This window comes from Pygocentrus nattereri, chromosome 6 (genome assembly GCF_015220715.1).
Source record: "Pygocentrus nattereri isolate fPygNat1 chromosome 6, fPygNat1.pri, whole genome shotgun sequence".
NCBI classification, from domain to species: Eukaryota; Metazoa; Chordata; class Actinopteri; order Characiformes; family Serrasalmidae; genus Pygocentrus; species Pygocentrus nattereri.
In genome coordinates, this window is record NC_051216.1 from 44,793,345 (window position 1) to 44,809,657 (window position 16,313).

Sequence of the window (16,313 nt, forward strand, 5' to 3'; positions counted from 1 at the left end):
TCAGATGGGCTACAGACTGTTACTGTGCCCCCATATAGTGAACCTATGAGACAGGCGGACCACATAAAGCGGCCAGTGAGCGGAAGTACAAAATTGATGTTTCCAACAAAGTGGATGGTGAGTGAATATCAATTAAGCATCCGACACGTTGGTTTTAAAATGTGCTGATGGTGAGTAACAGAGGAGCTGACCTCTTGGTGGCATTCTCCTGGAAAGGGTAGAGGATCTGGCCGTTTTGGCAGAGCTCACAGATGAAACCCTTCTCTCGGCACAGACTGCAGCTGTACACATGAGAACTGGCAAACTTAATCACTTTGGAGAGGAAGGGAGCTAGCTTGCCATCGATCACCTGCATGGAAGAGAGAAGGACAGGGGAAATAAAAAGAGATTGAGTGAGAAAGCATGGTGATACAATGAACCGTTATAACGAAATGGCACTCACAGATTGGCACTCATGAGAACAGATCTTCAAATGCAATGATGTGTCTCTACAAACAAAGACCTGAATTTTCCAGGCTGTGGTCTTTTCTGTAGTTCTTCATGTATTTTGAAAGCCAGACAATAAAAAGGCAGGACGGGAAAAAAAAGACGACACAGTTTAAATTTATTGATGGTGAAGAATTTTGAGAGTATCTCGGATTTAAAAAAAAAAAAAAAAAAAAGGATTCTTGAGTAAATCAGACTTTACCTCTAAATGAAGCGTTTTCATTCTGTACACGATGAGAAGAACTTGTTAACTGCAAAAGGCAATTATGCATAAGAAGAATCATGAACAAGCCAATAAGAAGTCTTAAACTTCAATGGAAGATGGTAAATTGTGGAGAAACACTGTCCACAAGGTCACCAGGAGTTAAGACAGATTAATAGCACTTAATAATAAGTGTCCATGGTGGGACCTTAGCACTGGTATCAGACTGGTACTCTGCATCATAAATTGCTACTGAGACAGAATAAGTTTCTTTGCTCCACACTGAGAAAGTCCTGCAATTATGACAATATACCAATGTGACCCTGAACACCAATTTCTTGTAAGACACTTGTACATAAACTGGCCATGTGTGGTATAGTTACCAGCAAATCCTGCATTTGAGATATTTTCCAAAACGGGGCCCAATGGGAACCGAGGCAAAAGAGCCACAGTTCACATCAGGAATCCAGATCAAAACTAATGAATGCTTGTGGGGCTGGAGGGGTGGGGGAGGGGGCTGGACAGGGCTCGAGGGTGGGTGGGAGAGCGGGGTAATTCCTTTTGGAGACCGTTTGCAAAAAATAATATGTGAATGCCATTTACCGGCCGGAGTAGTTAAAAATCGGCATTGGGCTTTGAAAGCAGAGGTTTGAAGAAGGCGCATTGTGGGCCTCTGAATGGGCCAGGGGAAGGGGCCCGGACCTCCAGTGCATATTCACCGAGGGGGAAGAGACAAGTGGCTACACCTGGCAGCGCTGTGGCGCACCAATTAAAGGGCCTGACAACATTCTTCAGCGCTTCCACAAGGAGCTGGCCGAAGAATGGCTGGAGAGAGAGTGGGGAGGGAAAGAGAGAGAGAGAGAGAGAGAGAGGGCCAGGGTGGATGGGGTGAGGTGGGGAGAGGAAAGAGAAAGAATAAAAGGAGGGACCACCACAGTCTCCCACGAAGCACATGCGCACACACATACACGAGTGAAGTGAGGAAGGTTGAAAAGGGCTTGTGTGGGCGAGGGGGAGTTTGAGCATTGCAGTCGTGAGTCTGAGACAGGAACTGAGAGGAACAGCCCAGCATGCGCTTCAGCAGCTGGTTACTTAACAAACTCATTCACTTGGCTTAGCGCCTTGTACCTATGCAGAGGGACTATCCAACTACTGTACAGGTCACTTGGTTCGTTCTGGAATCGATGGTGCAAAAACGTTGACTGCTGCTCAAACACTATTTTAGCAATGTTAAATGTTAATACAAGCAAAACCAACCCAAACATCACATCGGTCAATCTTAACAAGAAACTAAATTCCTTCAAATGTGGCCATTACCTCCCTACACTCTGATATTGGTGTTGTCCAACCATGCTCAAATCCAAATCTGGCGCACCTTGGTAGCCAAAAAGTAATAATATCCGCCAATATCCCCAAAAGCCACACGGCAGACATCTAAATACAGAATGTTGGAAAGCTCCATCCAACAGGGGAGCCTATAATGATTCATTCACCAGGCAACTTTCATTTTACACATAGTATCCATCCTGGGAAAAGCCCAGAGGCGGTACCCTCTCTGTCCGCCCACAAGGATCTCTGCTGCCCGACCCTGAGCAGAGAATTACACTGCTGGGTGTCAGGGGGCCGCTGCAACCCAGCAATCAAAGTGGCGGGAGCTAGTGCGCTCGCCGTCGCCTCGGTAACAATGATATATATGGCCCCTGATCAACTCTGACAGAAGAAGTAATTAAGCGTCTTAATAATTTAGCTGGGGCAGAGGAGTGGTGAGCCTGGGCCTGCCCTAGTGGAGAGGAACAGGGGAGCTGTTAATACACCGACTGTAACTTACTGACACCAAGCTAAGGCAGAGAAAATGGGCCTGAAGAGTACATGAACAATAATAAGCCTCGTGAAAAAAGAAAAAAAAACGATTTAACCTCTGCAACTAATCCAGTGTTTAATATGTAGCTGTATCACTCTCAGAGTAATAAAGATGAACCTTACTTGATTTCTACCGATCAACTGGTTTAGGGATCAATTGTTGGGCCTGCAAGCGAGCATGGATGGAGTGCTCACATGGGTCACAATGAACTGCACCAAAGGAAAAAGTTTGATTGGTCCACACCAAACAGGGTAGCACCCTTAAAGCCTAAGAACCTGTCCGTGAGTCCAGATATTCATTCCTCAGTACTGCAGCTCTCTTGTAACATAGTTCTTGAGATTTTAAGGGAGCTTAGAAGGTTTAAGGGTTGAAATGGTTTCTACACAGTTTGTACTTTCAAATGTGGTCAAATGCTCCTGAAATCAGCTCTTAAGATACAACAGAAGTTGACTGCAGTTTACAGACTAATGGCATAGGTGCCGGCCACTGCTTGAGCCTCGCGACCCCCCACCTCTCGGCTCTGTCCCGCATGCGCTTTGTTGTCCGCTGCCTAATCCCCTAAAAACCGCTGTTTAACGCGCGCTGCTTTATCCCCTCCTCATCCCGGGCCCTAATGTCCTCGCCTGCTCCATTAACCGGCAGAGAAAGGGCCCGGATTAGACAGATAAAAAGAGGGTGAGCTCTGTTTGGATAACACCCTCCCCGCCAAGCCTTGGCAAAACAGGATTACCACCAGTGAGCCAGCGTGTAAGGAAGTGTGTGGGCAAGGCAGGGACAGAGGGAGAGTGTGTGCGCGTGGTATCTAAGAGGAGTTTGAGGGTACATGTATCTGGACAAAGGAATGTAATGAAATGAAAGCACGGATGGGCGACCGCACGTATACGGAACATTTGATCACATTCGACCATGCAAGTCATGTGTCACAATATGTCAGAGAGGACGGGAAGGGAAGCGGGGCTCCATCGGTAATGAGCCTTTTCCTATCACGCCACAAGACCTCACAACTCGGCCCACCGCCTGGAGCTGACGGTGCAGTGATGGGATGTTTTAAACACAGGATCCAACACAGGATCACCGTGATGATCTCTGTGCTTGGTTAAAGTGAACAAATGAACAGGAGATCCAACGCAGATTTACAGGAAAGGAAAGCTTGCAGTATCCCGAGTGGTTGTGAGGGTTGACAGCTCGCCAGCAAGCACAGCGGGGAGTCCGTGTGAGAATCTGCAACTCCGCACGTATATGCGTGATGCCCCAACTCCGCTGAATGCCCCTTTGTCCCCCTCTTCCAGTTGTTTATAGGTCTTTGCCAAAGGTTGCAGTTGCAACTGGTACAATGCGCACAAAACAATTAGCATTTATATGGCACTCTTCATGCGGGCCATCTTTGGGCACTCTTCAGTCTCTTCTAGTTGTAAAGCCCAACAAAAGCCAGTGGCCAAACAAGGCCAGTTCCTGGGCAAGTCTTAGGCAAACAAATATGGCCAATGGGCTTGATGAATCCCCCCCCCACCTAAAGACAACCCTAAACTGGTAGCTGTTTGTTGTAAGTGAATAGGCAAGAGCATGTGCTTTGGGTCTATAGAGTTGCTGGAGTCTACTTGGAGATAGTTCAGCATTCAGTGACCTCGACATGGAGGGAGAACATTCCAGGGCCATAAAGGACCTGGCATTAAGCAGACACGCTAAAAGAAAATGGCTCTTTAATAAGGTAAGCCAATTAAGACCCTGAAAGAGAGAGCGATGTGACAGGAATGAGAAATGCCCAGATTTCCTCGAGGCTGAGGAAGTCAGCGAGGAGATAAAGAAAAGGCCTGGCAGTGAACGACAAGAATGGGGAGGAAAAACAAAAAAAAACAAAAAACAGCAGCATGCAAAATGAGGAGCTTTTTAGAGGAAGTCTCAACATAACTTATTTTACCAGAACCTTATAAACTCAAATCTGAGGTGGCTTTTTCAACATCATTCAAAACTGGTCAGATTTCTTCAGTCAGTCAGATGCCAGGCCTGGACATGAATGGGAGACGAATAAAAGGGAGACAGACAGATAGTTAGACAGAGAGAGGGGAAGAGATGCAGAAAGGGGGGAAAAGAACGAGGGAGGTGGTGTCAGGGAGTGGGACGCCGGGGAAAAATGAAGGCCTGTCACACTTTGTTTTTCCTGCCTGTTGCTTCTGAATGCTACTAATTAGTTAGCTGGGCAGGAGGGAACAGGCAAAGGGACTCTACCCTCCTGCTAGGAGAGAGAGAAAGAGGGAGAGAGGGAGAGAGAGAGAGAGAAAGAGAAAGAGAGAGAATACAAATACAGGCAAAAAAAAAAAAAAAAAAAAGTTAAGAGGGAGGAAAATGGGATGATAAGCTTTTTTTAAAACTTTGTGTTTGAGTACAAGTAACTGATTAATTGAAAAATAACGTGGATGTGTTGCTACATCAATGAAAAAAAACAGCCCACATAAAAAAAATTAAAAAAAACTTTTATAAAGCTAAATGCCTTCTGGTGACAAGCAGCAAGCAGGTGCCTGTTTTGCAAAACCACGACAAAAACAAACCTTTATAGTCTCCGGATTGAAAATCGCTTGTTTTGAAGCTGACCCAGCATTTCTTGGTGGCCGTGAGAGATTGTTTACTGCTTTGTTTCATGCGGGTCTCTTTTTGTTATAGCACTGTTTTGACAACTGCTCGCCCCTATGCGTTACGCAATAGTTTGAGGCTGGTCATTCTGTACATCAGTCATACAGCCACTTCTCGTCAAAGAAGGTGGTTCTTGGCAATGTGACAAAAGTTTGGAAAGGCAGTCTGGCAACGTTAAAGATCTGTCCCACTTGCGGTTTGAGGTTTTGCTTTAGTGCACAAACGTGGTGCATTTTCCGAATTCATCAACAGTGTACAAGCGCAAGTCCATTAGGGTCCAGAAAGATTTCCCAACTTCATGGAAAAGGCACTAGCTGAAGTTCTCTGTATGTTAACCGTCTTACCTGATCATTTCAAAACAGTGTTACGCCCTTTTCACACCCGATGCGACGTGGTGCATGTTACATTGTAACCACTCCGCAGCACTTATTTCACTTCAAATCACATCAAGAATTCAGTTTTGACTACCTGTCAAAGAGTTACAACTAGATTTGTTTATTTGTTTATTAGCCTAGATCATATATGTCAGGCTCCAAGTCCTCGCGGACCAAAATACTGCAAACTTCAACATGTTGCCTCAGTAGCACACCTGATTCAGCTCATCAGCTACATAGCAAAGTCTTCATGAATTAAATTCAGAGTGTTACATGAGGGTAAACACTAATATCCGCAATACTTTGGCCTGGAAGGTCTCCAGTTTGACCTGCCTGGCTTAGACAGTATATTATAGCACTGACGTTGCATTTCTTTACTGTTTCTGCATAGAAACATGTGTTGCACGCGTCACGTGCCAGAAATAAACCCAAAGCGTATTTTTGCACCTCACGCATGCAGCGCTGCGCCGCGTCATTCGGCATGGTTACCGCGTCTGGTTTGAAACTGGCTTTAGGACATCATCAACGCTTTACACTGTATGAAATACACTTAGCCCAGTAGCGTGAGGTCAGGTGTTACATAAGGTGTTTTTGCACATTTGAGACATTGGAAACATTTGGACACTTACCGCAGAGGACATGAATGCACACACAAACACACAGAACGCGATCAAAAACCTAAGTTACACCTATGAAGTACTGCACAAATTCAAAAACTACTCATTTATTCCATCTCCAGTTATAACAGCCAGTAGGCACAAGTGATTCTTTTTTCATCATAAGGGGAAAAAACGAAGCAGGAAACACATTTAGCAGAAAATGTGAATAAGAGTGTCATCAAACAAGTGTAATACCCCATTTATCAGTATTTAATGCACTCGTTTTTGCCTTTTTTACAGCTTGCATTCTTTTCCTATCTGCAGGAATATATTTCCACACACCCAAAGTTCAGTCTTAGAAGCTGGTTTAACATTTTTTGCTTCTCACAACCAAAGTAACACTTCCACTGATGTAGAGGTCTGGATGGTGGACCGTCCATTGCTCTGAGAACACCAGCAGCTTCTTTGTTTGATTTGTCTATTTGCTCTTCACAGTATGAGCTACTTGATTCGGCTTCTCACAGTGGAAAGATGAGTAGAAACACCTGTGGATGTTTTCCCGATCTGGAGCAGCTTGATTTACTGCTTTCGATCGAAGCTGAAAGCGTTAAGTCCATTTTATCTGATGGTGACAGTTCTGGTGGTCTACCAGGTCTACCAGGTGAGTCCCATTTTCTCTTGATCTTTTGGTCATTTTTTTGAACTCTAGTTTTTTCCCCCACTGATTTTTTTTCTTTCACCTTCCCCTTCCTCATGCAAATGGATTGCTTTATATCTAATCTCCTCAGAAACATCTGAAAAATGAATAACTTGTACTTAATGGCTTTTTTTTGACGGGAAATGTAGGGTGGTGAAATGCACAGCACTGTTCAGACAAGGTCCATGGTAACACATGGAGTGTCAGCATGCGAGAAGCTCTTACCTGCTGAAGGTCAGCCAGCGAGTACAGGTGAATGTGCTGTAGGAGGTATTCCCTTGGGAAAATCCTGCAAACCAAAAACAAAATCAGCAAATAAAACAAAATCTTCACAGCAGAGTTGCATCACAAATACATCACGTGGAAACACTGTACTGTATTACTGCACTGCACTGTCATAGACCTAATTACACTAAGATTAAGAGGACGCACAAACAAATCTACTCTCTCCCGTCCCGGGACAGACAGTATCCTACAGCTCTGTTTCCGTTTCCATGACAACATGAGTCCAAATGACTGGGAAATAGGGGTTAATTCAATTGAATTGGAAAAAGCCTGTGGAATAGGCATTTAAAAGCACTCTCCCTTATTACGGGTGAAGTGGGGCAGCTCTCGCCTTCTCTCTTTCTCTCTCACTCCATCTGGCTGGCTATTATGGCCCTCTTCACCCCTCTCCTCCCTTGAGCCTACTCTGCTTCCCTCGCTTGCTGTCTCTCTCTCTCCCTCCCTCTCTCTCTCTCCATCATTCGCCTACGCCTGCTCACATTACAACTCAAGGGTCCACGGAGGCATCCGGAAAGAGATGGGATGAAAGATGGGAGAGAGGGAGAGAGTGGGGGAGAGACAGGACATGAAGGGAGCGGGAAATGAAGAACACATAGGTAAGGTAGCGCTGAAGGGGATCGAACAGCAGGACGAGTGAGGCTGGAGACGGAGAAAGCAGATGGACGGTGTGAAAGACAGAGATGGATTCAATAATGAAGACACCAAGGGCCCGACGGCACAGACAGACATACCGAGCCTATCGCACCAGTTTTAGGATGCATTCAGGTGCAGAAGCCTAAATATGCCATTTCTCTTATTGGTGCGTATGCATTTTTAAAGGCTGTGCAGAAATTACACAAAAAAAAATGCAAAAGGCACCATAATAAAAGCAACTCGATATAGTAAAGCTTAGCCAAGCAGCAGCCAGTCGCATGGAATTTTCGTCCTCTCCTAAACTCAGGTGTAAATAAGTGGCCCAAACGCTTGTTGCTGAAAGACCTCCTTTCAAAATAGACGCAGGCGCAGCAGCTAGATGGAGGGTCAAGTATCAAACACACACTGAAAGAACATTTACCAGCAGAATGACATCAGTGCAACACAATAGCTTTATTTACCAACACAGCAACACTATTACAGCACAGCAACTCAACATGATTAATCTATTACAGTACAGTAACACGACTGTAACTGGGGATGCACCGACACCACCTATTCCTTTTGATATCAATACCTGATCCTTTAGTATCGGTCGATACCGAGTACCGGTATAATACTAACTCTATCTAACATAACTCACATAATAAGGCTTGATATTTACACAATTATTTAAAAATGTAAAAATATTTTATTTGGGTAAAACCTATGCTCTGCATTACACTCCGCTTGGCTAGACTGTTTACTTGTTGGATTATATTTATTAGATGCTTAAGAAAATGGACTTTTGTTTATGTACTGTATATTTACTATAGTATAGTAGAATATATAATTAGTAATAAGAGCCATGTTTAACAACTTAAGTAATTGTAAAATGTCTTTATTGTGCAAAACGGTTAAAAACTGCTGAACAGTTTAAGGTTAAACCTGTGGTGTTGACAGATTAGCGTACAGCAGTCTTCTCTGGCTCATAAACAGAGCTGAATGTTGTTTCGCATCCAAATTTCTCAAGCTGTTTGTTTCATACGTGCATCCTGTAAACTCGCGCTGCGTCTCTGAGCGGCAGTTCGGTAAATATCATCATCAGTGTCGGATGTCAGTATTAGCGGCTGTGTGTTTTTTCTGGCTTGGACGAAGCGACGGGCCCGAAACTCCACTGCTGAGTGATACAGCTGACTGAGGGAAGCAGGTGGGGCTAGCGGACGCACAGGCCTGGCTAGCAGGCTGCTATGCTAAAGGCTAAATCAAGGCTAAGAGATATCACCACACTGAGAGCCCGACGGTTCCTTCCCTTCTTTGAATAACATCAACTCTGACTACGAGTGACCACACAGCGCCAGATGCGCGATTACTGAAAGAAGCAGCTGAGCTATTCAGGGAAGATCTGATAGAATGTTCTTAACACCAAAAACTGCTGTTACAGATTCTGCCATGAGCATTTTTACTGCTGTCTGCTGTCCCACACCGCCGACTGTCCATGATACAGATCGGTGCAACTTTAATTATAACACAATATTACTATTACAGCACACACACACACACACACACACACACACACACACACACATTTTCTAAGCCGCTTCACCCTCAGGGTCGCGGAGGGTTGCTGGAGCTGATCCAGTTTGAAAGAGGATTTTTTTTGGTCATTCTTGAGTTATACAAGTCTTCAGCTGTGAGACCATACAGGGCTTTTGTTGTTGTATTCTGCGCTTCATAATGCAACTGGAGACAGACAGGACAGTCGCACTCGCACTCTCTGATTGGAACACATGCTGAATGTGGCTTGGTGGTGTTGTGCTGAAATAAGCATGGACATCTCTGAACGCCAAGGCAGCACATGTTACTCCAAAATGTCTTTTGGCATAAACGGTGCTTTCACAGATGTGCAATGCACCCCACACCATGCCAGACTAGCTTGTGAACTTTATCCTGGTAACAAAGTCGATGGTCCTTCACTTCTTTGGTTCATTATTTCCATAAACAAAATGAAAAGTTGACGTGTCAGACCACAATACATGTTTCCAGTGCACATCAGTCCATTTCAGAGTAGTTCAGGCCCAGAAACGTTGGCAGCGTTTTTGTTGACATTTGGCTTCTACTGCAAGGACTACAATCTTAACTTCAATTTGTAGGTGTAGAAATGAAGTGTTTATTGACAAAGTACTTCTAAGCCCATGTGATGATACCCATCACAGAAGCATGCCAATTTTAATACCGTGCTCTCTGAGGGATCAAAGGTGATTAAAGGCACCGAGTTGTGGTTTTTGGCCTGGCCTTTTAATGTACAGAGATTTCTGTGAATCTTTTGACTATATTTTACACGGTAAGGTGAGAAATATCTAAATTGTTGTGGTCAATTGTAGTTTAATGCGGTCCTTAAACTGCTGAAGCGAGCCTCGACCCATTCCTGCTTAAGATGAGGCCTTTCCTGGATGCTCCTTTATACCCAAGCATGATTGCATCATCTATTTAAGAAGTTTTTTTTTGGTTTATTAATATTTTACTATATTTTTACTTCACAAACTTTTTGGTAGATAAGGTAGAACATTAAACAGCTTGTCTTTGTACAGTTTTACTTCAAGTACAGGCCATTTGCAAATAACTGCTTTCTGTTTTTATTAGCATTGCCTGGTATTTTGGTTTGTAAATTCAATTCAAATGCTTGGTCAACAGCACAGAGAATCCATTACAGCCTCACAGCTGTAGGAAGCTGCATTGTACAGCAAAAGGAACCACCAACCCAGAGCTGGTCTCCATGCAGCACCCTCACTTTGGCAACTGTACTGGGGTCTGCTGGTGTTTCCTGCTTCAGCATGAGAGGCTGGGTAATTGGATCGATTAAGCATGCGGCCACTGGGAGTCGGTGAGGCTCCTCTCACAGCGCATCTCTCCGGCCCTCTCTCCGTTAATAGCTCACTCACTTCCACTCTGCAGCTGAGCTCTGTCATTAGTAGGCAGCGGTGCAGATGTTGGGGGGGTTGGAGAGGGGCTCGACTGGCAGCGCGCGAAAGGCCTCCTAATGACATGGGTGGGATGAGAGAGGGGACGAGCTGGCGAAACATACAGCGAGGGAGTAATTTAGCCTAAATGGGGGAGAGAGGGAGCTGGAGCGGCGGAGGATGCATGTGCCGAAAACGAATGCGAGCGAACGCGTGTGGTTATACGTGTGACGGAGCGCGTGTGCTGATGCAGGAATATTCGGTGGGTTCTGAACATGCACACTGCAGGCCAAGAGTATGGCAGCACGGAGTGAGCTCCCAAAATACTTTACAGTGAAGTCAACCTGCCAACAACCAACACAACACATGTTTATTGAAATTAGTTGGACCAAAGAAGTTTGTTCCAGAAGATTCCGTCAGTCTGCAGTGCTGTGCTCTTGGTGTGTTGTACAGAAAAAAGCCTTCACACTAGGAGTTAAGGAAGTCAAAATAAGCATGTTAATATTCATATTTGCTGTGAATCAAATACGGTTAGATTTCCTGCTAAAAAACAACAGGAATGATTTCTGTAGTTTTATATAAACACAATGAACAACTATCGTAAAGAAAATACAAAAACATCTGGGTAGATCTTGGACGGGGTGGGTGGTACGGGATGGCTTGCCTACCCTGGACGAAGCTGAAGTTAGCTTCGTATTCAAATTTTCCATTCCACCTTAAATGATGCAGTGGTGACAATCTGGAACAAGCGAAGTCGTCCTAACATTCAGGAACCGTTTGGGAACACTTCAGTTTTCCAGTAAGGTACGATACTGATGGGAAAAGAGTGGTACAGTGTGCTGACAAGCTAATACCACAAATACGCCAACTTATTTGTGAGGACATCACCCAAATGTGTCAGGTACTGAAGCACGGCCGGCAGCAGCTACTTCTCCTCACAGGATTTGAGCAGCCAATAAGCCCCAGTAGTGAAAGGGTGAAATAAATAATTTGCGTCATAGAGATGTAGAATCTGGGAGGTGGAGGTTTGCACTGGAGAGGAGAGGAATGAAGGTCAGTAGAGACAAGAAGGAATACATGTGTGTGAATGAGAGGGAGGCAGGTGGAAAGGTGAAGATGCAAGGAGTCGAGGTCGTAAAGGTGGATGACTTCAAATATCTTGGGTCAACCATCCAGAGCAATGGACAGTGTAGAAAAGAGGTGAAGAAGAGGGTGCAGGCAGGATGGAGTGGGTGGAGACGGGTGTCAGGGCTGATGTGTGACAGAAGGATAGCAGCAAGAGTGAAAGGGAAGGTTTACAAGACAGCAGTGCGTCCTGCTATGATGTCTGGTTTGGAGACTGTGGCTCTGTCTAAAAGACAGGAGGCTGAGCTGGAGGTGGCGGAGTTGAAGATGCTGAGATTTTCGTTGGGAGTGACAAGGTTAGAAATGAGCAGATCAGAGGGACAGTGAAGGTGGAGCAGTTTGGAGATAAAGCCAGAGAGGCCAGGTTGAGATGGTTTGGACATGTGTTGAGGAGGAATAGTGGATATATTGGGCAAAGAATGTTGGAGATGGAGCTGCTGGGTAGAAGGAGAAGAGGTAGACCTCAGAGAAGGTTTATGGATGTAGTGAAGGTGGACATGGAGATGGTTGGTGTGAAAGTAGAGGAGGCAGTGGATAGGGCAAGATGGAGGCAGATGATCCGCTGTGGCGACCCCTAAAGGGAGCAGCCGAAAGAAGAAGAAGATAGAGATGTAGACGGGTTCCAATCTGCACCACTAATTCTGAGTCCTGTATTTGCTAGGAGTGATTGATAAATCCCCTCCATAGGGTCAGATCATAGATGAGCTTGTAATTTTGTAAATTTAGGTTTATTATACACCGATCAGGCGTAACATCATGACCACCTCCTTGTTTCTACACTCATTGTCCACTTTATCAGCTCCACTTACTGTATAGCTGCACTTTGTAGTTCTACAGTTACAGACTGTAGTCCATCTGTTTCTCTGATACTTTGTTAGCCTGTTCTTCAGTGGTCAGGACCCCCATGGACCCTCACAGAGCACTCTGAGTGAGTGGATCAGACAGCAGTGCTGCTGGAGTTTTTAAACACTGTGTCCACTCACTGTCCACTCTATTAGACACTCCTACCTTGTCGGTCCACCTTGTAGATGTGAAGTCAGAGACGACAGCTCATCTGCTGCTGCACAGTTTGTGTTGGTCATCCTCTAGTCCTTCATCAGTGGTCAGCAGTGTTTTTGGTTGGTGGACTATTCTCAGTCCAGCAGTGACACTGAGGTGTTGGAAAAACTTCAGCAGCACTGCTGTGTCTGATCCACTCAGACCAGCACAACACACACTAACACACCACCACCACCATGTCAGTATCACTGCAGTGCTGAGAATGATCCACCACCCAAATAGTACCTGCTCTGTGAGGGTCCATGGGGGTCCTGACCACTGAAGAACAGGGTAACAGAGTATCAGAGAAACAGATGGACTACAGTCTGTAACTGTAGAACTACAGAGTGCAGCTATACAGTAAGTGGAGCTGATAAAATCAGTGTATTATATAGTTGGTCACAAATATGACCAATACTGTTATATTTTACAGACCAGTTAAAAACACAAAATTTAACTGTTGGTCTCTATATTTTCTCCTCCTTCCTGTGATGAAATGCAATGAATGACAGCAGCTTCAGCATTTGGAAACCGGCAGCTCAAAAGGTTAAGTACTGAAGTACCCATGCACATCCTTACAACATACCAATTATTCTGACGAATATTTGACTCTGTGGGCTCTTCTGGCCTCGGTAAGCCAGTAGCTGAAGGGAGTGGAGCATGGCAGGGCTCCAGTTGGCCCTACTCACAGCTCTGCCCCAGCACTCATTAGACCCCGCCATCATTACTGCACTAATCTCAGCCTAAACTGAGGCACGGAGGCAGGGTGTGAGTGTTTGTTTAGCTGGAGATGAACTTCCCCTTTTAATGTTTAGAAGAAGCTTAACTGTCCTGAGAGACAGACAGCAGAGTGGGCAGTACGAGGCTGGAAGTCGCGCCGTTACCATACGTTAGACTTAAGGTATGTCAGAAATGACGGTTTATCATGACCTACAAGACTGGAGGAGTTATCTAAGGCTCTGCAACACACACACACACAGACACACACACACAGACACACACACACTTGTTTTTATGCAATTTCAGGACATGGGGTCCAATATTTCTTGATATATTGTCGCTGTCAGAACCAAACCTCGTATCTCTGAAAAGTTAACATTAGAGAAGGAAAGACAGTCTAAACTTTATTATATCGCAGCTGTCGGATCAAAAGCCTCACATTTCCAAAGCGACAGGAGACTGTAACTTTACAGGAGAAGGAAAAAACCTCTGACTTTTAATGTAAGTCAATGGAACCGGAACGTTTTTCCAAGTCATTTTGGGCCGTTTCTTTTGGTCCATTCATCATGAAATTTAAACACAATATAAAGAGCAAAAAATCATTTTCAAATTCTACCAAACACCGAAAAACGACAGAAACAGAGATGCGAAATGTTAATGTAAACAAAAAATATGTAATATGTCCCAAATGTATTACATACGTCAACATGCCTATATAAAATGTGTCTCATACATGACGTATATACAAGTACCTACATGTAAAATCACGTCTCATACAAATTACATGCACATATAGGTGCCTACATGTAATGTTCCATATATATTTCTCACATTTGTGCCTATATGTAAACACCACCAACACCACCACCATGATGTCCACTGTGCATTACATACACACTGACCAGCCATGACATTAAAACCACCTCCTTGTTTTTACGCTCATTGTCCACTTTATCAGCTCCACTTACTGTATAGCTGCACTCTGTAGTTCTACAGTTACAGACTGTAGTCCATCTGTTTCTCTGATACTCTGTTACCCTGTTCTTCAGTGGTCAGGACCCTCATGGACCCTCACAGAGCAGGTACTATTTGTGTGGTGGGTCATTCTCAGCACTGCAGTAACACTGACGTGGTGGTGGTGGTGTGTTAGTGTGTGTTGTGCTGGTCTGCGTGGATCATACACAGCAGTGCTGCTGGAGTTTTAAAACACTGTGTCCACTCATTGTCCACTCAGACACTCACACCTTTTAGACGTAAAGTCAGAGATCAAATGATCTCTGTCAGGGACGCAAACCACTGAAGAACAGGGTAAAAGGGGGATATATAGTGGAGCTGGTAATTTTTCAGGTCCTATATATTGTCCATAAATTTTGTGATGAATGGACCAACAGAAATGACCCAAAATGACTTGGTAAAATTTCTGGTTCCATTGACTTACATTAAAAGTAAAGTAGGTTTTTTTCTTCTTCTGTAAAATTCAGCATTTTGGAGGTTTTGATCTGACAACAGCGATATGTGTGTGTGTGTGTGTGTGTGTGTGAGTGAGACAGACAGAGACAGACAGAGAGAGAGACAGCGAGAGAGACAGCGAGAGCGCGCGAGAGAGAGTGCGAGAGAGAGAGAGAGAGAGAGAGAGAGAGAGAGAGATAGAGAGAGCGAGCGAGCGAGCGAGCGAGACAGCGAGAGAGACAGAGAGAGAGAGCGCGAGAGAGACAGCGAGAGAGAGAGCGAGCGAGACAGCGAGAGAGAGCGAGAGAGCGAGAGAGAGAGAGAGAAATTTTGTCCTGAAAATGCACAAAAACAAACACACAGGCAAACGGGGGAGTTACGAGGGGAGTGTAAATGTATAAGTTCTGTGTTGTACTTCGTTGAGAAGAGAGAGTTTGTACGCATTCATTTGGCTCATTAATGAGCACAAATGCTCTGTGGGTACTTGGCCTTCCAGTGACGTTACGATGTACTTGGGGGGAAAAAATACTTTAAAGGCCAAACAGAAAAATGGAGCCCAAGGAGGACAAACAGCTTCAAATATTTTAAAACATCTGATAGAGCTAGAATGGTCTCAGCATTCGGCTTAATCTGGGCTAAAGAAAAGGAGATATGTATTGCACTGATGGGATGCCAGGGAGTTCCCCTTTATCTACTGTGAGATATGATGAAATCCTAATTTAATCCCTGGAGAAGTGCTGCTCTGCTGATTAGGCTGGTCCAGCCTATTTAAAGCAAGCATGCTATGTGAAAGGAAAACTGTACAGGTCTCCTTGTCGTGCCAGTCATACTGGGAAGCGTCCGTTTCTCTTTTGGGAGTTAAAGTCAATTTTATTTCATCTGTTATTTATTTATTAATGTCATTTGATCAAATAAGTTGTGTTGATAAACACTGTTAAAAAAAAAAAAATCACAGCCATGCAGTCTCGATAGGCAAACACTGACAGAGGGTCTTACTGATGAGCTCAGTGACTTTTTTTTTTTCCCTCTTGCAGTTTTCCCTTGGCACGGTCACCGTTGGCGATGCACATGGGTGCTCAGACCTGGATTTTTCTGTTATGCTGCTTTGTGACAACACCTGTTGTGAAAAGCGCCAGACTTGGTGTGGAAGAAGCCTGACCTCAACCCCATCAAACACCTTTGGGATGAACTACAGAGAAGCCTGTCAGAGCTGCAAAGGGGGACCAACACACACACACACACACACACACACACACACACACACACACACACACACA

At 44.6% G+C, this 16,313-nt stretch overlaps 1 protein-coding gene across 3 annotated transcripts in view; it reads right to left on the reverse strand.

Moving 5' to 3' along the window:
- Nucleotides 1–16,313, reverse strand: part of plekhm3 (pleckstrin homology domain containing, family M, member 3) — a 63,742-nt gene that overhangs the window by 8,571 nt on the left and 38,858 nt on the right. For all 3 annotated transcript variants that reach the window (XM_017703032.2, XM_017703033.2, XM_017703034.2), the window contains exons 7-8: nucleotides 7,073–7,136; nucleotides 192–349 (exon numbers count right to left, since the gene is read on the reverse strand). In XM_017703032.2, coding sequence (XP_017558521.1) covers nucleotides 192–349; nucleotides 7,073–7,136 — 222 coding nt within the window. The remainder of the gene's footprint in view (nucleotides 1–191; nucleotides 350–7,072; nucleotides 7,137–16,313) is intronic.